Source organism: Acanthisitta chloris, unplaced genomic scaffold (genome assembly GCF_000695815.1).
Source record: "Acanthisitta chloris isolate BGI_N310 unplaced genomic scaffold, ASM69581v1 scaffold16214, whole genome shotgun sequence".
NCBI lineage: Eukaryota > Metazoa > Chordata > Aves > Passeriformes > Acanthisittidae > Acanthisitta > Acanthisitta chloris.
This window is the reverse complement of record NW_008668981.1, coordinates 5,676-29,892: the sequence shown is the minus strand read 5'-3', so window position 1 is coordinate 29,892 and position 24,217 is coordinate 5,676. Positions and strand designations below refer to the sequence as shown.

The window sequence follows — 24,217 nt, the reverse complement described above, 5'->3', positions numbered from 1 at the left end:
GTTAAGTGGAAATGCAAACAGGGCATGCCATGGGGTGCACGATGTGGCTCAAATGTGAACTGAGGAACGAGGATGATGAAAGGAGTATGTTATTCGCTCATGGAAAGGCCTTCTTTGATCTACATGCAGTACTGGACACCAAATACATTTCAAGAAAGACAAGGGAAAAAATTTAGAAAGCTTAGAGAAGAGTAACAAGAACTCCTGGGAACACAGAAGGCAGGATTGAGAGGAGAAAGATTAATCTTGTTAATGGATAATAGATTAGATATGTCAATACTCTTCTTCTAGCACATAAAAGGGGATAAATCTTTCATCAAAATAGTGAAGATCTAAGTTTCAGGACAGAAAGTACAGAAAACAACATCAAAAAAAACCCTCTCAATAGTGAAGACAGAATCACTGGAATCAGTTTCCTTGGAAAAGTATGGAATCCCCATGTTGCAGCTCTTGAAGGAATGACTAGACAAACATCTGTCTGTAATAACTTAAATGGTGCTTAGGTGTTTAGCATTAGAACATATGGATTGATGACAGGATTTGTGGCATATTTTCTGCATTAAAATCATTTCTGAAACATCCCAAAAAACATCTGATAAAGCAGTACAAAGCTAATTCACACATTCTTGAGGAATTAAGTTCATTTAAAAATAGTAATAAAAATTTTACAGCATCCCATCCCTGAGCATTACAGAAGGAAGTAAAGCCCATAAAGAGTTGTCCTGGTTCTGGCCAGGACAGGGTTAACTTTTTCAGCAGCCAGGAGGGCCATGCCAGGACCCTGGGGTTATTCTATACCACCTCATGCCATGCAGAGAGGACTGAGCCCCCTACCAGTTCGGCCAGTTTGTGGTGTGTGCTGGTGTGATGCAATTGTGTGAATTGTTTGCCTATCTTGTACACTCTGCTCTTAGTATAGTCATTGTTACTGTTTGTTTTCTTATTTCATTGCTGTTTGTAGTAAATTGTCTTAACTATGATCTCTATCCTTTTTTGCCTCCAATTCTCCCCTCCATCCCACTGCAGGGGGAGGAGGTGGGGAGTGAGCAAGTGGCACAGTGGTCTGGGGTGTTTCAGTGGGAGCACTAAACTGGCCTAAACCACGACAAGAGCTCTCTTCTAATTTTGAACATATGTCTTATCAAAGCATCTGTGATATGTAATTCAGAAAAACCAGTGTATCATGCAAAAACTGGACAGATTAGATTTCACCAAGTGGAAAAAAGAAGCAAGTTTGAACCACTGTCCAAAGTTTACTTCCTCAAAAGCAGGCTTGGAAACTTTTACTACTCACGAAAATCTCAGATGCAAGTAAACCTTAACTATACAACAGGCTGAATGCTGAAATGATAGATTTAAACCTTCAAAAACAGGTCCAAAAAATATTATCCATTAAAACAATGCTGACAAAATTAACAAAATTCAATTAATTTACAAAAGGAATTCTGGGTAAAAGATAGAGACAATAGTTTATTTGTGACCTCAGTAGAATATTATGACATGTTGTGAAACAGCATTGCTGGAAGACTGCACGTTCTAATGCCTGTTAGGAAACATTCATTTGAAAAGAATTAAAAATGATACATTTTAAAAATCATCTTTACTTCAGTGGATTTCATTACGTAGAAAGCGTGCTGTATGACCTGAAATGGGCAACCTGAAAGGTCAACCAGAAAGTCTGTCAGACCTGCTGCACCAACCACAATTTGCTGGGGTATATTTAAAACACACCAGCCTCTCCAAGGCTACGTATTGAATCAAGACATTTACATTAATGGGCCTTTGCCAGACTAATACTCCATTTTCTTATACTACACAGAAACCACACAACATGAGCACCATTAGAAGATATATAGCATATGGATACCATTAAAGTTCAATTATAATGAATACTTGCTCATTTATTTCTCTAAGCACTACTGCAAGGAATGTAGCAGCAGTTTCACAGATGTCAGCTGGAAATAGTAGCCTTTCATTTAATTTGCTGAAAGACTGTTCCCTCCTATTAACTTCCTCCTAAAGATGTGTCAGTGTTATAACAATAAAAATGTCATTTTAACATGAAGTTTAAACCAATGAAGGCAAATTTCTGGAACAAACTACTTAGCTGACTTGCTAGCCTCTTTTTATTTCCTTCTCAATAGGTCTCAAACTACACCTCCATTGTACAAGTCTCATTTTGTCCTTACCCTCTGCTATATGGATTCCTACAGTGACATCCATGCATCTATGGCATTTACTGCTGGGGTTTTATTACTACTTGTCAGTGAGCAGCAGATTGTTTAATATAGAACAAACAGACTATTCTAGTAAGTCTTTAAAATGACATTAAATTATACCATATCCTCTAGACCAGGTCTACTCAGTTAGGCTATGGTGTACTACAGTGAGCAAGCTCTGATCATCAGAAAGAGGGAATCACAAGGACACTGAGTTTTTAACATGAGGTTACAGTGATAACACCATGTACTTTGGGTGTTGGGTAGGTGCATCCACATAACTCAACACTTAGATGAGAGTCCACATCAGCCCACTGGACTAAGAAATCAGGCTGAGTGCTTTCCACAACATAAAGACATGCTAGTGAGCTCCTATTCTTCTCTGCCCTTAGAGAAGCCTGTAATGAGTTAAAGTCAGTCAGAGCAGAACACAATCATGAAAGTATTACCCATTGGGTTATTCATTCTTAAATTTGACTAGCCAGGCATTATCTCTCTACTATAGTAATTCCAAATTATATGACAATATTTGGGGAAAAAATTAGCAGAGTCAGCCTACACAGCATCAAATAATCACCCTAACACTGGCAGGCTCCAGTAGCAAAATGCATACTCACATCAAAAGCTTGCCCAGCCGTAACAGTGATATGATAATGCCATAGAGTTATTTTGAATGCATACAGGACTTTTAGCATCAACTCACTGCAAAACAGCATAGAGAAAACAGCAGATACAAATTTGTTGGTAATCTGTATTTCTCCTGATCAAAGAATTCAGCATCTTCTCTTACAGTTTCTTACTCAATATGAATATCAGGTTGGCCATCACAGCAGAAACCCAAAGATATGATAGAGAATCAATTTTGAGACTTATATGTAGATGCAACACATCAGCAATCAGAAGATTCAAACAAAAAAAAGTTACAAGTTTTACTTGAAAAAAGAAAAAAGGAAAAAAGACATTAAAAGCCAAACTATCTCTAGACTGGACAGAAAAAATTGAAGCTTTGCAGTTAATACTCCAAACCTTTAAATGCTATGACGAAAAAGCTCAGATAGCTACAAAAAGCCTTGAGACATTCATATACATGATTGAATTTGGTTTTGGGGGAGTTCTTGGACTTTACTACCCATGACAGTTCTGCAGCCATTCACTTTGTCAGCACAGCTGAGGGAGTCAGAGCACTGCATATCACTTAGGGTTACATTTTACCCTAGACATCTACAGAGTAATTCTTCAATGTGCACTCTTTGTCCATCATAATATCTGGTATATATGAAAGTGCTCAACAAAAGTACAGCTGATCTAACTGAAAGTTACAGCGTGATCAAACTGATTTACAGTACTGGAGTGTCTAGACCATCACAGAATGAGTTCAAAGAACACCTAAAACACTTAAAAATATCTCTTTCTCCAAACAGCTGCATGTCATGTGACTACTCTTATTTTACCATGTGCACACTGAGCTTTATTACTGTGAATGCTCATGAAAACTGTGTTACATTGGTGACTGCAAAGAAAACAGTTAGCAAATTTGAAAATAAAACAATTCAAAAACTTAGGATATTGACAAAATGGTCTGAAATATATGAAAGTAATTAAAATATGAATTGTTTGCAACCATGTGTTCAAACGGAAAGAAAATCAAACTTACTATATTCTTTATTAATCTGATCTATTTCAAAGTGATTTCTATAACTGATGCAATATAACTGATTTATATAACTGATGCAATAAACTGCATTGCTGCCCATTTTTTGTTCTGAAATGCAAACTGGTTTACTCAATAGCTTTTTTTTTACATGGAAAACAATATGTAATATCTTAGGGTCCTAAAACCACTGATATGTCACTGGCTGTGCAACACCAACTAGAAGCCAGCATAAGATGGTGAACAGCATCATACACTATTCAGAGTCATTAATGCCAACCACAAACCTCAGACAATTTTCAAGTTCCATTCCTTCTGTTTGATTTCTTGTGATTGTTTTGTTTCATTTTGTTTGTTTGGGGTTTTAACAAATATTGATTAGAGTCTAAGTAATTTCCTCCCTTCCACCCCAATCCCTCACATATTTTATGGCAACTACAGAACAGTCAAATCTTTTAATTTCTGCTGAAAACCTTTGATTTGGCTGATTCTCTGCTCAGATTGAGCTGGACCAAACAAAAGACAGAAGGCTGTCCATTACCTAGGCATCCAAGACCAGGTTTGTAGCCCCACGTGTCCTGAGAACAGCCAGGTCAATGATGCTGAGCAAACAGCCACTTTGAGGTGCTTTTGTGTTTACTCATAAACCACAGCACAGCAAGTGGGAAGACTGGGAGAAACACTTCAGAAGTTAACTCCTGAGCTGAACTAACCTGCTAATGAAGACACCCACATTGATTCCTCGATCTTAATTATTCACATGCCTGTAGGCATGACATACACACTCCCCTATCAGTAAGATCAGACTGATTTAACTCTCTAGCTAATGCTTTCTTTTAAAGAATGCAAAAACCTACAGAGCTAAAGCACATGTCTGAGATGTGAAAATCCTCAGTTCAACTCTCCTCCAGCTGAGGAGTTTCAAATCCATGCCTGCTAAATTCCTGCAGTACACTGTAAGTACTAGGCAAGAAGCTATTCCAGCAAAGGCTGTCCACCTTTTCTTCTCTTGAAATTGTGTCCCAAAACAACTGAAAGGACAGATTCACTGGACTGAAAACTTCTGGCTTTTGGTCTCCAAGAACACCTTCTGTAGTGCATTCCTAATGAAAACAACAACAAAATCCCTTAACAAACCAACAAAAATGAGACAAGCGAACTCCCCAGAAGTTTTATGTAAATAAAGCAGGTTCCTTTAGCTGTTCACTGACTGTGTAAGGACACTGAATGGTTTTAGACAGTTTTCAGCATCTAATCTACATAGATGCTTTGTGCTTTTTCCCCATCAATTGATAAAACCAAGACTAAATATAAACCTTATTGACAATATTACAATACTCAGATCACCTGAGTATTTTAGGAGATCAGATATGATAGTAGCAAAATCAGGCAGTCTGCTAAAAAGTATTTTCAATTCCACTGCTAGGATCCTAGCTGTAATTTTTGTTCAGTACCCTTTGATTTCCCAACAGACAAGAGGCACTGGGCAGGGGGTGATCCACAATAACCTTCATGCCTCATAAAGAAGGCAAGAAGGGCACAAATACTCCCCTGCTCAAGTCACCTTGTCATGCTAATTCAATACATATTTATATTTTCCCTTTGCTTTTCTGAAAAAAACCACATTTAAGGATAGGTTATGAGAAATGCAACCTAGTATGACCATTATGGTAATTGCATGAGTTAAATTTATTAATTTGTCAAAATTCAGTCAATAACAGTTTTAGTAACACCATTATATTACTCAATTAGTTTTGAAAGTCATTATCCTAAGAATCCTATTTAATTGGAAGTATCTCAATTTACAGGATATATTAAATTCTCAGTATCATTTTAAGATGATGCAACATATGCAGGTCAATTACTAACAATCACTGCTTCATACAACTGTGTCAAGAGAAACTTCAGTACAATACAGGAAAGGAGTAAAAGATGTTTCCAAAAAACACAATTGAACCTCAGTTCTGAAGGATCCAACTGAACTTCGGCTCACGTTATTATGGCAAAAGGCCATATCTAATATCCAAATTGTTCAAACCATTCTGAAATGGTAAAGATTATAAAAATCTGGGCAAAGATTGAAGAACAGTTGTCTACCTTAAAATGGATGATGATAATTTGTCAGGACTGCCAAATTACTGAATTGCACTAACTGCACTCATGCCCAGCTGCACATTAATTACCAGATTAGAAAGTTATAATTAATTTTCTTAATATCACTACACTGCTTTTCTTCCTTAAGTTAATAAAAACAGATTGCAATCAATCTTTGTTAATTCATGCTGCAGAACAGAGCTGCTGTAGCTATTTCCATATGCGAAAGGCACTGCATGCACAGTTCTTGGGGTAATATCCTGCTTAGAAGCTGCATCTTCTGACATTTTAATGAAGTGTTGTAATAGGGCAAATAAATTATAAATTAGAATTTGACTTACTGCAGTTAGTAGAAAAACTACATAAGCTCAAAAATGAATTTTTAAAAAAGCTTTTTAATGACAAAATTGAGGAGTGGATAGGACATTTCAACGAATTTTGAACTGGAAAAAAGGGTTTACTCATAGCTGCATTGTTGAAAGCCTTCATCACTGAGACTTTTAAAATTTTGTCATCAGCTGACTTCGGCATTAGAAAGCATCAAAAGTGCTCCATACCTGTCTGACCTTTGCAGAGCACAAATTGCAAGAAATTTTAAGAACTAGTAAAGGAAAACAATTGCATAGAGATAGACTAAAGTGCATCAGAGTTCTGATCAAGAGCATTCAGTCATAAATGCAGTGAAGACAATTAATGCAGCCTTCAAGCAGCACACATTTTTCTGTGTCCATATCTGCATTAGCATCGAAAGGTGTTTTTGTAAGATAGAAAGGATTATTTAAGACCTCAAAGATCAGTGTATTAGATGATAATACACCAGAAGAAGTAGGATTTATGAATCAACTCTTTCATAAAGCATCATATCTTAAAGGAGCAACTCTAGTATATGTCCTGTTTTGGGTACCCGAGAGAGGCAGAGGAGCAAATCAACTGGATGACCTCAAGAACATGAGAGATTGAAGGAAGGAAGGAGGCAAAGGAAAGATGGAAGGACAGATGGAAGGGTGGAAGAGAAGGAACTGAAAAACAGCCCAGAAGTCTCAGAAAAAATACGTGTGACAACACCTGGTACAGTTTCCAAACATTAATTTTCAGAAGTTATGAAACTGAAACATTTGAAAAAAAGACTCAGAGAAGCAACACATAGATCTGGAAAACATGATGCATCAAAGATTCAGATTCTTCTAATGGAAGATATGGGGGCAAGGACAGAATCACAGTTCAGTAGAGAAAACTTCTATCAGAGCTGAAAATGAGGTGTGCTTCTCTTCCAAATTATATACGGATTAGAAGATGGCAGCAAGCATGAAAAAGGAGTAGCAGGGTTAGAAAATACATCAATTAGAGCAGGATCAAAGTCAGAATGCAATAATTAAGATTTACAGAAAACATACAACTAAAAAGCACTGGGTTATCTCAGAACATTGTAACAAAAACTCACAACTCAGATTACGGATTCATGTACAGTCTGGATCTTGAAAAGACTATGAGAAACAACATTGCTGTTTTCAACCAAAAACTGTGCTGTTACATTGACCAAGACCTAGATAACTGAAAGTAACAACCACAGCACTAGAGGTATCTCTATTTATGGTGAGATTACTGTTTAAAAACAATTATGTGTTCTGTAATCAGCTGGGAGTATGAAGCTGGTCATAAAGCTGAGAAAATCCAAGTAATGATCAGCAATTATGCAAGTAAGGAAGAAAGAAATCCTTCCGTCATTTTAAGATTCCTGACAAGAAAGAAAACTCCACAATTCGCACCAAATGCTAAACATGACTGAACAATTAACAAATAATAAGCTTTTGCTTATGTTAAAATCTAAAGCAAGAAATAAATCTGCAAAAACATTATTATTCTGATATAACAGAGTGATTTCTAGGGAAAAAGATCAGCTATTTTATGCTGGTTTGTTCATTTAAGGTCATTCTAAAAGATTAAATGGAAAACTGTACTGCAAGAGTATCTGACATATCCATGAAAATGGATATGCCATGAATTTCAGAAGAATAAAAGATGTCATAAGCAGTTATGACTAGTCAGCTTAAAATTAAACATGCTTATAAAAATGGCATAATGCACCCTCATCAGCATTGGTATAATGAAACTGAAAAACACAAAATTCAAGTTTCACAGAATTAATAGGATAATGAATTGCTACAAAGAGAAGTTTAAAATTCAGACAAGTAAAACTGCTATTTGTGATACAGACAATGCAGTGGAACTGTATCAGTTACAGCACAGTTTCAGCTGTCCAGCTGGGAGGTGACAGTTTGGATGAAGTTAAGGAGAGATCCTCTTGCACCAGAGTAATGAGAAACCATAAAATTATGATTAAACATTTCCCAATATATACATATATCTATGTATTTATCTGTAATGATGTACTTCGAGAAGTATTGAAGGGAATTGTTTTTTTTCAGCAAGGAAAAATATGCAGTGTTCTGTGAAAATAACAGCAGAATTGTTCTCAGTAATGATTCCTGAAAAATGTAGGCAGCAACTCTTGTTCATGCTCATCATTTTAGGACAGTAAGAATATACAGTAACTACAAACATCAACCAGCTACTTAGAATCATAGAATCAACCAGGTTGGAAGAGAACTAAAAGATCATTGACTCCAACCCTACCATGGTTACTAGACCATGGCACTAAGTGCCACATCCAGTCTCGTCTTGAAAATCTCCAGGGATGGTTAATAGTTAAACTATTGCTTATTTTAGAACCTAGTCCTTACTTTTTGATGCTAAGGAAGAACCTTGTCCCTCCAGCCTTATAATGCTGCACAGGTATCCTACCCTTATGCCAACAATTTAGTCAGTCAAAGTACAGTGCTTGGTCAATCTCAATCCTTATTACCTACCACATCATAAAGATGCTTAAACCATGGTAGGAAAAAATCCCAAACAACTCCACATAGTCTTTCATTTTGAAATTGTTATTATTAAAAATGATTTGATCAATCTGAGAATTTAGCCAGATACAAGTAGTGAAGTCACTCCAACTAAAATACGCAAGCAAAGAAGTTTTTAAATGCTTCCTCTCCATTTCTCATGGTCGTTTCAGGAGCTCACTAATGAGAAGTGACACACTTCAGAGGCAAAATCCTGGAAATCTACATACATTGTATCAAATAGACAAAGTGAAAAGCTCCGAAGTGCCTTATTACAATTTTCCAGCTAGAAAATTCTTAGGTGGAACAATCCCAACACAACTATCAGTTTTAGATGATGTGTTTCCCTGAGGTGACTTGAATTGTGGTGGAAGTGACTGAGAAGTGCTTGTGCTCATTTTATTTAATTAATGAAACCTGAAGTCTTAAGGAATTGATTCCCTTCCCTCTGAAATAAGCCTTTTCCAATAGTCATGTTTTGTTTATTTTAAGATTATAATTTACTATATACACAGATTAAAATTTGGACATACATGATACAAGCAATTGAAAGTGAAACAATCTTCAACCAGTGCAAAGTTTAATGTGCCTACATTGAGGTGTCAGCATTCCAAGGAAAAGGAGCTCAGCAGGCCAGGCACTGGGCACTTGATTTCAGGGCAGGAGAAGTGCTCCTCAAGCTCTTCCACAGTACCTTTGCAGCATCCCACAGTAGTGGGAGCTCCTCCTTGCTGCACAGGTGAACATACAAACATGTCTCATCTGGAACTGAGCCTCATTCTGTGCATCTTTACAAACAACACCAGCTCTCAAATATGTTTGGCAATTCAACACTAAGAGTTCTCTTGCAACTCTTGGGCAGGGGGAAGGTATGGCATACAAATATGCATACAAGTAACTCCTAATTATCTGTTAATATCGAGGTCATAACAGCAGTTATCCACCTAAAGCAAGAGCACAAGCAGCACAAACATCTGTATACTAATTTATAAAATCCTGTTTTCAACAAATGCAATTTCAGAGTCTTGCAGGCAGATTTCTTTGGGGATCAAGAGTGGGTTTAACTCTCAGGAAGCAAACTGAGAATCTGATGCACCTTTCCCACCCTAAGTCACTGCAGGATGAGGGACTGGTTAATTTACAACCAGACTAGTAGAAAATTTGTTGTACTCCTGACTTCTTCCAGGGCAAACCACAAAAGAGTTCAACCTGCTTATCCTGACTTGAATCCCTCCAACTTTCCAAAGCATAAAACATTCTTAGCTTCTTTATAAATAACACACACGCAAAAAAAGAAATTTCCCTTTTTTTTAAGCCATCAAGACAAAACCTTGTGCAAGTCAGGGAAGGTTTTGATACCCTGAAGAGTGTGTCTGCTGTGGAGGTGGCAAGACATATGAAGACCAAGAGTCTTGTGTAACCAGCTGGGACTGTCTGGCAAAAGGTTGATTTTGTTTTATAAAAGAACACTACCTATTGTTAGCACCACAGAGATCTATAAAGTGTTTGCAATAATGCATTTTATGCTGAGGAATCACATTACTAATACTCACATAAGGTTTTACACTGATAAGTAGTATGATAATTATTAACTTTTAAGTATTTATACTCATTTTACATTGCACTAATAAACTGTGGGAAAAGAGCTAGTGTTTAAACTTAAAATTTGGGACTAGAATCTCTTTACTTTGGCCATAAAGAAAGCACTTAAACTGAGAATGATATTTTGCAGTAGTAATAATAGGTTCCAAATCCTTCCTGTGTTATTGCCAGAGGGCAGTCTCCCACACAAATTCTATGTTACAGTACTGAATTGAAGCTGCTGTTTGAATAATACAGCATATCATCAAAATAATATTTTTTCTTCCTTGCCAAACAACTACATGCCTTGAACTATCTCACGGAATTTTTCCAGTATTACAAATGAGATTTTTACATTGCTTAACAGCAAATCAGACTTCACCACAGGTCAAATATAGTGAATACTGCAGATAAAGCACTGGTCATGCAATGCAGAACTGGCGACTCATTTCAGAGGCAAAGACATGACAAGGCATTTCAGATGAGGAAAAGACATGGCAAGGAATTTGTGCACTGTTGTGTTCCAACATGTGCTAAAACAATGAAATTGCTAATCAGATGACATATAACATTGTGATACTGAAATACCCCAAATATAAAACTATTTTTCCAGTTTGTTTTGCATTCAAGACTGACTCAAGAAATGTAAACTTGTTATGAATCATACAATGAACTGAAACAGCTGTGCTGAAAAAAATGTACCCTTTGCTGAAATCATTCCTGTCATTAGTTACTTATAAATTAGGACAGAATTAAGTTCCTCAACTCAAGATGTTAATGCTTTCAATTATTTGCATAAGGTCTACTTTAGTCAACGGAAAGAGATCAGTATCTCTAGACAGCAGAACATTCTATGCCAAAACATATGCTTAACATCAGACAAATAATTTTTAGAGAGGTAAAGTTCAGCTAGGATTTATCTCTTTGCATCCAGTGCTAATACAAATCCACACTGTGAGCCAAATGCCTGAAGGCAAAAGTCTGCTTTCAATTGGTCTGTTCTGCTACAGGGGAAATCTCAGTGCTTAACTCAATATCCAAACCCTTGTTGTTATTATTACCACTTTATTACATCAGTGGAGCCATTTGCCAAAACCACACACACAAAGCCTTTATAAAGCATGTCTGCTACTTCGAGCTTTCTTCTTAGGTAGTTTTGATTTCTTCCTCTAAAATTATGCCAAAATTAGACAGAAGGGATAAAATTAAAGATTTAATCTAAACACAACTTATGCATGCTCCTATAATAAAAAACTGTGCAGACAATGTAAGTTTTTCCTCTCTAAACTCCTTTTATAAAAAGAGGTTTATTTTTGCCAGACAGTAAAATGTAAAGAACAAGCTTGCTTAAATTCTCTAGTCCTGATTCTGTGTGGTTTTGCTTTTTGGTGGGTTTTGTTGTTGTTGTTGTTTTTTGTTTTTTTTTAAATTTTACTTGGCAGTGAAAAACAGAAAATTCAAATTATGCATCCTGGTTGAATCTCTGCAAGAAAGTGCTTGTTGTGTCACTAGGACTAGAACTGCTAGTTGTGTTAAAGAATATAGTATCATACAAACAATTTCATGCTTAGGAAAATTTTGCAAAGTAATGCAATAATCATATTTCAGGCATTTCTGACAGTGTAAGTGGGAGAGAATTAAGCTGTCCAAAGAGGTTTACTGAATTTACATATTTGAATCCCTTCTTCGTCATATTTTCAGACTTTCTCAATGCATTAAGATTCCTTTACAAACTATAAACATACACTGATTATGATGTTTTGGAAGAAGTCCCAGAGCTTGAAGAGAACTGCTCTATTATCTGATAAAAATCTTTCCTTCGGAACACCGGAGTTTTTCTCATGAGGCAGCACACTGAGGACATTTTGAAGACCATCTATTCCTCAAGTGTTTTAGGTACATGAGACCACAAACATGTTTGGAAATTGTGAGTTACACTGGCACTTTAAAATCTTTTCAAGCAAGTTCTGTTGTCTAAAGACCAGTATTTCATACCTCACTGGCTGGTTTATTAGCCACATTTCCTCCTAGGTGGAAGGTGCTGAGAGATGCTCCTTTAAACACCTGCAAGCTAAAATACTGCCAGTAGTCTGAAATACCAGAACAAGTGTCCAGTAGTCTGAAATAGCAAAATGAGTGCTGCATAAGAGAACACCACCTGTGTCTGTATCACCCTGGCAAAAACTGTGGCATTTTAGCATAGAGCCCCCCTCCAAAGCAGCCAAGTTCTGCTGGGAAAGCTGAAATGATGGGGAGAGCCATCTTACTTGGCACTACTGCCATGGAACAGGAACCTTAGCTGTGGTAAAAATTAAGGAATTCAAAATAAAAAACTATGTCTGCATTTTTTCTTGCTATTTTCTTTTTTTCCCAAGTGATGTGAGATAGAAAACTGTTTCTGAAGCTGTGCTCTGGGCATATCTTCTTGTTCTGAATCCACATAGTGGCTGCAAGGGCTCAGTAGCTTCCAGAAACTTCTGTTCAAAATTTGAACACTTTGAGGCTTGGAATGGCCTGTGGCATAAGTTAACTATTCTGTGCAAAATGTACGAATTTGAAAAATAATAATAATAATTTTAAAAGTGAAAGAAAGAAAGACCTTGCTTTAAAATCATGCCGATAACATCCCAATGGCATAAATATTGCAGCTTTGTCACTTCCATCCTCAATTACTCAGGAATGAGAAACTACTTTGTGCAAACAACTTAGCAAGGTCTCTGCTATATCACTTCATAAAATATGTTACATTGAATTCTTCTCAGATCCACTATCAGTATACAATCAATGCTAAAGTGTAGTAGGCAAAGAATACTAAGCTGACATCAGGCACAGTAAACATTTTACATTTATATCAAGTAAATCTTACCACTCCCTGTGGTTTGATTTCAATACAAATTAATCATATTTATTTCAAACTCCTCCTTTTTGACTTCCCTTCAGCTTCCACGCTCTGACCCACTCCAACCAGACCTCACAGCTTTTTCTTCTATACAACACTTCCCATGGTACCTAGAGCAATAAATGCTTACATAATTTAGATTTGTCACTGAGCCAGAGAAACAGCCATAGTATCCCCCTTAGACACCCACACCACCACTTACAAACAGGCTAGACATCAAAAAACCCAATTTCCAGAAATAAAAATATCATTTACTCCAGTTGAAAACTTTTTCATTAATATAAGGCATAACCATTTTTCAAAGTTTCAGATGCACTTAAAGGTTACATGCTACACTGATTCTTCATAAAAAGGCAGACACCTTAACACCTGACAGTATTGCTACATCACAGCACACAAGGCACAATAAATAACCTTAAACCAACTATGCAACTAGTCAGTGCATAGAGAGGAAACACTTTCTTTAAAATATCTTCTTACATATAAGAATGCTTCTGGGTTGCTTATTAGCAAGCAGTAATGTGGTCTTATTGGAACTAATAATGACTAAAATAGTGACCAGATACAGTTCTGCTTTCAGACGGGGAAGAAGTGACATAAAGACACAAATTCCATCCAAGAGAAAAAGAAAGTTACACAGAATCTTATACTTGTAAATTTATTCCTGATTGCTCTGACTAAGAACAATCTGAGTTCTTCTCTGAAGCTGGGCATCAACCCATACCTGCAAGCTCCATACAGCTTCCCTTTTAATAGTTACAGAGTAAAAATAAATAGATATCTTAAAAAGATTACTTGATCCTGCAGGCTTACCAAGGCTTAGCATTTGTTAAGATCCATTAGCCTACTATCATATTTTTTAATTTCTATAAATCTGAAAGGTAAATTACAGAAATACGTAAGCACTCTGATGCTCAGTCATAAATTACTAGAACTTTTAAGAGAGAAAGGGAAATGACACTTTCAGTATGGAGAAGCCAGATTATCACTGCTCCCTGAGAAGAAAAAAAGGGATCATGACCTAGTGATATTTTAAGAAACTGTTATAGTTGGTGCTTTAGAAGTACTGAAGATGAAATATCTAAACAAAGGATTTGTCTGAGGGAGGAAAGTAAATAACTAAGCAAATAAATAAATGCAATGACTTTGCCAGCTTGTGCTCCTTATCCCCCAGAATAAGACTCTAACCCGTCTGTCAACCCACCACCACTTCATACCCTCCTCCCTCTGCAGCCTCTCTTTGTACCAGTTTTTAGCCAGAATAGTCAACAAGTGCTATACTACACTGGTTACTTAAGTAAACAAATGAGGCATAAAAGGAACCTCAAATTTGGCAGTGCAAGCAGAAGTGAAAAACAGATGCTCAAGATGAGCTGACGATACAGAGCAATATCAAGAACATCAGAAATATGGAAGTGCAAACGAAACTTTAGAAAGAAAGAAAAGGAAATCCCAGTACAAACCACTAATCTATTTACTGAAAATGCACTTTAGAAACAGGAGATTTTAAATTCTACAAAACCTTAGAAAAGGAAATTTTACAAGCAAACACACTCAAAAATTGGCAAGTAATTAACTAGAATAGTACAATGAACTTTTTATTACTTTTGATAATTAGGGTTTCACAAATAAGATAGTAACTGTCCCATGGTCACTAAGTGGTGAGGAAGGAATCAGGATGAAGAAAAGCAAAGGAGAAGATAAAAGAGAACAAGACTTCAGGTGGATGATCTCAGTACGTAAGGACACACTCAGACAATAGCACATATATATGTTTACACACAGAGCCATGCAAGGAGAGGGCAAGTCTGGCTATGATGACAGAGGATGAGCAAAGAAAACAAATTATTTTGTGACGACTGTTTGCATAGTGAAACAAATATCCAGCTCATCTGTTAATTCAAAAATAGTCATTTAAAAATAACCAATGACACCCATAATCTATTGTGAGTGTTCTACATTTTGAAGCATAAATAAAAATAAAATCCAATAAAACACTAATCAGAAATGAGGCATATTAGTGCTGTAATATATGCAGGCTTCAGTGGCTTAGCACTTCCTAAGCCTGGATGACAGCATATTTGTTTACTCACAGTATTATGGAAGAGTCATCTATTGAAGGTCAAACCTGGGCAGATGTGAAAGGATTCAAAACACATAACCAAGAACCCAGCATTTAATCTAAGTTTTTCTGCCACAGCAAAGGAAATTATCTCGGCAGAGATCCTCTTCCACTTTTGTGCCAGAGAAGAAATTAATCCCTTTTGCATTAACACCTTGCAGTGTTTGCAGCTGACATTTGCAGTGTACCATAGCTGTTGTGGTGAGAAACTGGGAACAAAACTATAAAGATCTACCACATAATTTGAACTATATGCAAAAAAATTTTGATATATTTAGTAATTAAGCAAAGATTTAGATCAGGGCTATAAAAAGACAAAGTTTTAGCCTGAGTACCTTAAATATGTTAACATATACTATGTAGAGCAAGGTGCTGTTGTGTTGCAATTACAAACATATGCTAGGGTTTTGTATTCAGAAATCTTTCTACCTGCTCAAAAACAAATAACCAACACACCTCGAGCTGTTGTACTCCTGAACTTGTGCAGAACTCATTAAAAAGCATGTGGAGAGAAAATTATTAGAATGCATGTAAGTAACCAGTCAAGGTCCACACATCATCACCAGGCAGCAGTTAATCAGCCCCCTCAATAATGAGAAAGTTCAGGAGGTGCTAACTCCCTCCTGCTCACGCACACAGACCTGCTGTTTGACTTCCAACTCACTACTGTTTGACAGGAAACCAGAAGAAAAGCCTGTCTGAACTGACGTGTCATGGGTTTCTGTATGACTGAGCAGTTTATGTCCCACTGTGGGGAAAAGGTGTACTCATAAATACAGATCAGAGAACAGAGCAAGATGCTGACTGTCAAAGAGGGAATCACGCAAAAATCTCGGAATATAAAACTAGCACATTGACATGTGAAATTATTCTTGATTCACTTTCTTGTGATGAGTTGTACTGGGGTTTATTTGCAGGATGAAAAAAGCTGATGTGTCCTTACAAACACACCCACAGGTGTAAATTTCAAATTTTCAATTTCCAGGCAGTGAAAAGAAAGGATTTTTTTACTGGCACAGTATCACTGCTAGCAGTCCTGAGATGGACTAAGGTATTGCTGACATCTGTCTGGAGTCAGATACTGGAGGCAAGAACGACTTCAGGAAACACGTATCTCCTACAGCAGACAGCTGCCTTCAAACCACAACTGCCCAAAGCAAAATCACTCCTTGGGAGAGCGTACAAAACAGTGAGTCACTTGTAGCAGGTATTAATCTTGTTTCTTGATGTGAAGGACATGCTGATACTACAGTTGAGAAAAGGTAAAAGGAACAGTACAAAGTGGCTAGAAAACTTAAACCATTCAGAGTAGCACATGGCCTAGTGTGCTTGCCCTACATAAAACAACACTAAAAGCAATTAAGGACTTCAGGAAGTGATGAGCAACACACTAACTGACAAAAACACAGCCAGTTCTGAGGTAAATAAATATATTTCTATATGTATTCTGTGTGTACTACATATATCCACTCAAATTTCCCAATTTAAACTGTAGAACCAGAAAGACAAAAGCTGTGCAGCAATTGTAATAGTTCTGTGGTAAAGAGGGATGCAAAATAATTTTTTTCATGAGTTCTAGTCACTAAAAAGCAGTTGTTTTACCTCTTGATATTAAGCAATGCCCACGGTATCCCAGTGGGAGTGTTGAAAGCAGGTAGCAATTTCTCTCCAAGCTCCACTGCCTTTTTTCGGAAAACCTGGAAGTTAAGAAGAAATCAAGTGTTGGAAAAATGCATTATTGTTCCAATGAAATTAATTTAGATAATACCATTATTGAGCATATGGTACGAGCCATCTCAGCACAACGAAGCGTCCCTGCTCTTTCAGAATGACGTCAAAGGAACTAAGCAGCACAACCTGTTTTCCATTACATCTGGTAACAAGAGAACTCACACAGCAGGATCAGGCAGTGACAATGCCCAGATGACCTGTCTCTGGCATCATCAAGCCAGAGTCATCAGCACAGCCAGATCCACTCTGGTTATCACATCACACAGAGCAGTTCGTGCACTCCTGGTTGCCCCTGCCAGGTGCCCTGGGCTCAGGGAAGTGACACCTTGTCCTGGAGCAGAGGGGACTCAGCTGCACAACAGCTGCCTCTGAGCTCTGTGAGGTTTATCAGCGGCAGCTCAGCCTGCGGTGAGAGCCTGGGCTGCACTGCCACGTACCTGCTGTACTGAAAATCTGCTGCATGGGCAATCTGTGACAAAAACACCCCCCACCCCCACTGAAAATAATTAATAATAATATTGCAGCACCATAGCCTTTATGGACTCAGCTGGCTTATACCCAGATGGCATCAATGACACAATTAATCAAAAAATTGGAATATACCCCTGCAGACAACTGAGACTTAACTGATATTTAGCATCTAAAGAGTTACAGCTTTTGCCTTAAAAACATGAAATAAAAGGACCCCAAATGCTTAACATGTGCTCACAGGAATGACAAACAATTTAACTTTTATGTCCAGAATAATAGTTAAAAAGCTGGAACAAAGAGGATTTTGCTTTCCTTCAACTGCTGGCTTAGCTCAGGTTACATTAACCTGACTTTTTGAGCACTCACTGCTCTACTAAGAGAGTTTTTAATTAGAAGCAATATTGTTCCAACTTAAATATAGAAACCTATTTAGTGGTTTCAATATGTGGATGTTCAAGGCCTATTTGCTTGGAATTACACTGGGATCTTGTGGAACACTGAAAGGGATTATCCCAGGTGTAGTAGTCAAAATAGCAAAGTCACCTTCACTGTTCTCTCTTTCTAATAATGGTTCCTTTTGATTCATTTTTTCTCTTTAGACATATTTATGATGAACTGTTATTTATTTATGTGCTAGATATCAGCTTGTACATCTGATGCACTTATGATGAACTGTTATTTATTTATGTGTTAGACATCAGCTTGTACATCTGATGCATCTCATGGTGTAGCCATGCCCATGTGTTTATGTGAATATATGAAGACATTTGCTGGTCAAAGCAAGGTACTGAAGAAATTTCTTTCAACACAAATAAAAGACAATTTTTTAAATCTCACTTTCTAAAAGTCATGCTGAAGAAAGGTTTTCATTATTGAAAATATGTGATCAGGAGTCAATATAAAATTCTGGGATAATCATGTTACAATAAAAAAGCTCCAGGCTACTCCATGGTCTATGATACAGATCTCAAAATTTCTGTGGCAACAGTCCAAGATTTAAAATTACAGTACAAGATATTTTGAGGGAGGTTGAGTAATTATAGCTGGAGTCAGAAAACTTTCTCAAGTGGATTGCATGTGAGTGCTGGGAGAAACTTGAAACAAAGCAGCAAGGAAAACCATTTGCTTGGAAATACCTTCAAAATCCATGATATTTCTGACTTCCTGATTTACCAGTTGTGTGGATTCTGATGAGAATTAGTTATGGATTTGTGATCTTTATTCAGCACATAATTCAGTCTCCCCAAAGGTAAAAACCTTGATGAACACTTGGAAACAACTGGTGCAGAACATAATTATGTTTTAGCAGATTTCCTTGGGAGGAGCCAGCGACAGAATCATAGAATCAACCGAGTTGGAAGAGACCTCAAAGATCATTGAGCACAACCCTACCGTGGTTACTAGACCATGGCACTAAGTGCCACATCCAGTCTCAGCTTGAGAACCTCCAGGGATGGTGAATCCACCACCTCCCTGGGCAGCTCATTCCAATGCCTGATCACTCTCTCTGTAAAACATTTCTTCCTAATATCCAACCTAAACCTCCCCCGGCAGAGCTTGAGTCTGTGCCCTCTTGTCCTGCTGCTGGTTGCCTGGGAGAAGAGACCAACCCCCACCTGACTCCAACCTCCTGTCAGGGAGCTGTAGAGGGCGATAAGGTCACCCCTGAGCATCCTCTTCTCCAGCTCCCTCAGCCTCTCATAGCACTTGTGCTCCACAAACCCAACTCCCTCAGCCTCTCTCTCATCATGGCACTTGTGCTCAGGTCCCTTCACCAGCCTCGTTATTGCTCTCCTCTGGACCTGCTCCAGCACCTCAATATCCTTCCTGAACCGAGGGGCCCAGAACTGAGCACAGTATTCAAGGTGTAGCCTCACCAGTAACCCCACCAGGAGCACACAAGCTTTCCCCTCATTACAGTATGCAGCCACATTTGTCACCTTGGGCTGCTGAAGCCAAACCCATGCTTTTCTCTTTCAGCACATGAGTGGCCTCCCTCAGCCTTTCACCACACATGATGTGTCAACTCATCAGCCAACCTTGGCACCTCTGCCCTAAAAAATCGATGTATTCACAGAAGAGTGGCTACAATGATCCTCCTAAGCCACAGGCTGAACAGGGAGCCAGAGTTTCTGTAGAAGCATCTACTGCACAGCATAAAACTCTACCTTTTGCTATATGTTAAAGACCTAGATAAGTATCTTATGGAATGTGCTTAAAGTTGCCATATGTATTCTTTTCAGATATGTACTTAAACTCAAGAGGAGATCTCCTTTTCAAAAAGCACATATATATTTAACCACAGCAGAGGCAGCAAAGCTCAGCAACTGCTGTACCTTACAGGCTATATTAATGCTTCATCATTAAAAAGATTACATGCAAGCTCAGAAAGAGGTCTATTATAATAATTGCTTCTGGTCAAAAATGTGACATTTTTGTACCTTAATTAAAGGTTTGATATACAGCAATAATGCTTTACTTTCAAATACTGTCACCAACTTTCACGTATTTTTTAAATTCTACTGTATTTATTTTATAAACTAACACCATAAATTCGTTCAAAATAAAACCAAACATATCTGATACAAAGCAGTAAGGAAGTATTGTTCCACGTGTGGATATGGAAGGAAAATGTAACTCACTCCTGATAAAACCAGTGCTCTGAACACCAACATCAGAACACAGAGTGAAACCAGCCACTCTAACTGGCCCAAAACGCATCTCTTCCAATGTAGTAAACAATTTTCCTAGCAGACAACTAGGAAAAAAGAATGTAAAAATATTTTTAAACTCTCATGCAATTTTGGAACAAGTGCCAAGGAAAAGATGCACTTCTTGTTTACATGAGAATTTCAACAGGTTATTCCTAATGCATGCTAGTGATTTCCCTTTCACACTTAAAAATAAAAGTCAACTATGGACATTATCCAATTTTATCTCCAGGGCTAATTTTAGGTGGCTGAACAACTGACTGCTAAATCACTGTCTATTAAGTAGGTCCGTATAGACAAGAATGACAAGAATACGACAACACTCTGAGTGCCTGAACACAATAAATAGTAGCTCCATGCCATAAAATTATACTCTTTCAACAAGGGTAAAAGGGTGAAGATCAATAAAGGAACCACTTTATTTCTCAATTTGCAGCTTTAACAGTTAAATAAGAATAGGAAAAGCAGGTGCTGCAATTATTGCACACCATCCACAATATTCACTGTATTTTTCTTTTGCAGAAACTTCTATTATTGGACAAGAAATAAATACTGTTCAGGGTAAAATGTTTTTTGGATAATAAAAGCAAATAACACAAGCTTCTACTTATTATCTCTACTTCTGACGTGAATTTCAACTTTTTGCCAAGCCCTGATCTCTCCCCAATGTCACCCAGTAATTATTTTGTAAGCACAAACTATGACAGCTGATACTGAGAAGCATGAAGTAAAGGCAGAAGTGACAGAGCACAATGAGAGACACTATGTATAATAAAGGAAAAGATCTACAGCAAAATTTCCCATCCCAGTGGTTATCCTCAGAGGCTTGAGGACCTTTCCTGGCTTCTCCTCATGGATGCTCAGCCAGCAGTAATGAAATACTCCAACAGGATCAGCAGAAGCTGTCACAGTCCCATGCTCACAACCACCCTTCACTCCCCACTTAGTTTAAATATTTACCTACAATTCTAAAAGTCTACAAACTACTCCCAAGATACCTACAATTCTAAAAGTCTACAAACTCTCTTGATCTGTCACTTCCTCCACTGCTCTATCATATATAGACTGCATACATTTTAAGGAAGAGGGATTATGGAGCTATTTACCTGACATAGCAATAGTCCCTATATCAGGTGATGCATAACGTATGCCACACTCTCATCAATCCCTTCTTTTAAATTGAGGATTGAGAGGAAACTACTATAGCTACCTTTAAAGAGCAATGAAACCTCTAAAAATTGCACTGATATTTAACTCAGCTAGATAATATACTACAACAAAGAAAATTATTCTAAGTGAAGTACTTTGATCAGAAAAGAAAATGATAACTGAAACCAGTCAGAAATACATGATCAGTATGTAACACTATAAAGTTAGGCAGGATATGAAATTCTTTCTTGACCATTTCTCTCTAACCTATTTTTTGCCAGTAGACAGACTTTGGATGTGAGATAATTCTCTTTTTAAACTCTTAGGTATTACTAACATTTTTGAAAGGTATAATATTGATTCTCACTGCGTGAAGGTCCTGTGTAAGGACTCCTCAATGAAATAAGTACAGATTCCTTCACATTCTGCAGTCCTTCTCAAAATTAGTGTCAAAGCAAATCAGGTATTTACTATAGTCATACAATAGATTATACAGAAGATAGAGCTGGTACATACTCTTTATATTTATTCGTGGGCTGTGAATTGTTAAAATAAGCTCAGTGCACCAATGCTGACTGCCTTACAAACAAAAAAGTCACTTCAAACCACCACCATTACTCCAAGCCAGCAATTCTTGGAACAACATTTGATTAAGCAGCAGTATGTAAACAAGAAATTCACCTCACTGCTGCACATATTTGGCTTTCCTGTTAATGTCTGTTCATTCCACAGGCAATGCACATACCAAGCCAGGAAAAAACATCTTATTTTCTGACTCATGAGATATTTTTGATTATTTTTAAAATACATATAAGTGGTTTTGGTCTTTGTAAGAGAGTACAAATTAACTAAGAGATCGTACATCCTGAACTGAGATGCTCATGTTAGAACACTCAATGCCACAATCAATCAGATCTTGCAGACTCTTCTGTCCATTAACAAATCTTAATAGGGAAAAATAGTGTTCCCACAGAGAAATGAGGATCTGCCTGCAAAGATGCCACCGCAGGGCTAAGACCAGACCTGTCATCTGGTGAGCACTGGCTTTTATTATAGTGCAAGAATGTTATCTCCTCTGGATAAACAAAAATGTTTCCTCTGGCTGAAATGACAAATCCCTTTGAAAATGTTAGATTACCTCATCATAGATTTAATTGCTCTTACTAATCAGGAAGAAGACATAGGAAACAAAGAAATGTCTTAGAATTGCAGATGAGACACTTTTAATTAGAAAAGAGCACAACATGGTACAGTATCATAAATTAAAGACCAGCCAGGATTCTGCCTTAAAATGTCCTCCATGCAAAAGAAACCAGAAGCTAAATTTAACACCAAAGGAAGCAATACTATTTTCATTTTTTTTCCGGTTGACAAAGACATTTTCTTAACATTTCTAATTCTGTCAAATTAAGCATTTCTCATTTTTGTTTTTACATTTACAGACAGAAACTGACAAGCCACTAAGTAAGATTTATTGCTTTCTTTCTTGTACCTGACTGCCTTTCCCAGTAGGGTAAGGAATGAATATTTCAGTGCAAAAGCAGAAAACGAGAGCAGAAAAATGAACAGGGACAGGCCGCTTTGCTGCTCTTCAGAACACTGAATAGAAATTCTTTCAGCGTAACAAATGTTGATTTGAGTTTAAAGCAATCTGCTAACAAAAAGAACTCTCTCAGAAGAACTTGTTTCAATACCTTTACGGAAAGACAATCCAGGATTTTTTTCTTCATTTATATTTGTTGTATTTTTACAATGACAAATTAAAAATGCTACAGAAATTATGGCACTCCCCCTGACATACCAGAAAACTTGAAATAATGTAAGCTGAATTCGGCTGCTTTCTGCAACACCAAGTGATACCACACCTAAGTGTCATTATTATATGAAACCATTTCCTGTAACACATAGTGTTTATGACACCTGGATAAGTTACCCAGATGCTGGCATTAATTCAGCAGCAATTACTGGTTTCACAATTACTGTCACCTTGACACTAGCAGGTGGCTTTGAGTTTCATTTCATTCAGTCCTCATTCCTGGCTGAGCCAAGTCAGTTATGAATTTTCTGTGCTAAAAGGTGAAGAGACAGTTAATAACATTTCTGGAAACAAGTGCTGAAATGAGTCATGTCAGTGTGATAACCAGTACCAACATAAGAAGCCAAATGGACTTCATTCAGAAGGACTTTCAGAGCTGTAGTCATGTTTTTGTACATCCAGATGTGCTGAGAGTGTGTTTTGAGCATTTTCCACAGGAAACAGACTGTGCAAGACCAACTCACTAGCTCTGGGCCAGCCCTGATTCTACTGGACTTGAGCATGTGAAATGCCACACCAACACAGGAGCCTACCTCCAGCTCAGGACTACACCCAACCTCATGTCTTCCTACCAGGATACAGAAGAGGAGAAGAGAACACTGCGTTAAAGGCAAGTGGCTCCACTTGAGGCTACACCTATAGTGGTCAAAGACCAGCCAAAGCTAATCAACAGAACGGTGCACACTGACACTTGTTAGCATCGCGCTCTTCACCATTTGGAGTTTTGGGAAGGCTTTCCAGTTTGCAAGCATAGCATCAAACCCAAAGCACCTCTGCCCATCTGTATGATTTGCACAGTGCTGACAAGCCAACCCAGAGGGTCACTGATGGCTGAGTGGCTTAGACTTGGCTCTCCTGGGCTTGATCAACCTGGAG

General features: G+C 37.6%; 1 protein-coding gene across 1 annotated transcript in view; it reads right to left on the bottom strand.

Moving 5' to 3' along the window:
- Window positions 1-17,160, bottom strand: part of LOC103800771 (mannosyl-oligosaccharide 1,2-alpha-mannosidase IA) — a gene marked incomplete at its 5' end in the record, with an annotated part of 57,909 nt that extends 40,749 nt beyond the window's left edge. The window contains one exon of the mRNA XM_009073154.1: window positions 17,066-17,160. Within this exon, the coding sequence (XP_009071402.1) occupies window positions 17,066-17,160 (95 nt within the window). The remainder of the gene's footprint in view (window positions 1-17,065) is intronic.
- Between the last annotated feature and the right edge of the window lie 7,057 nt (window positions 17,161-24,217).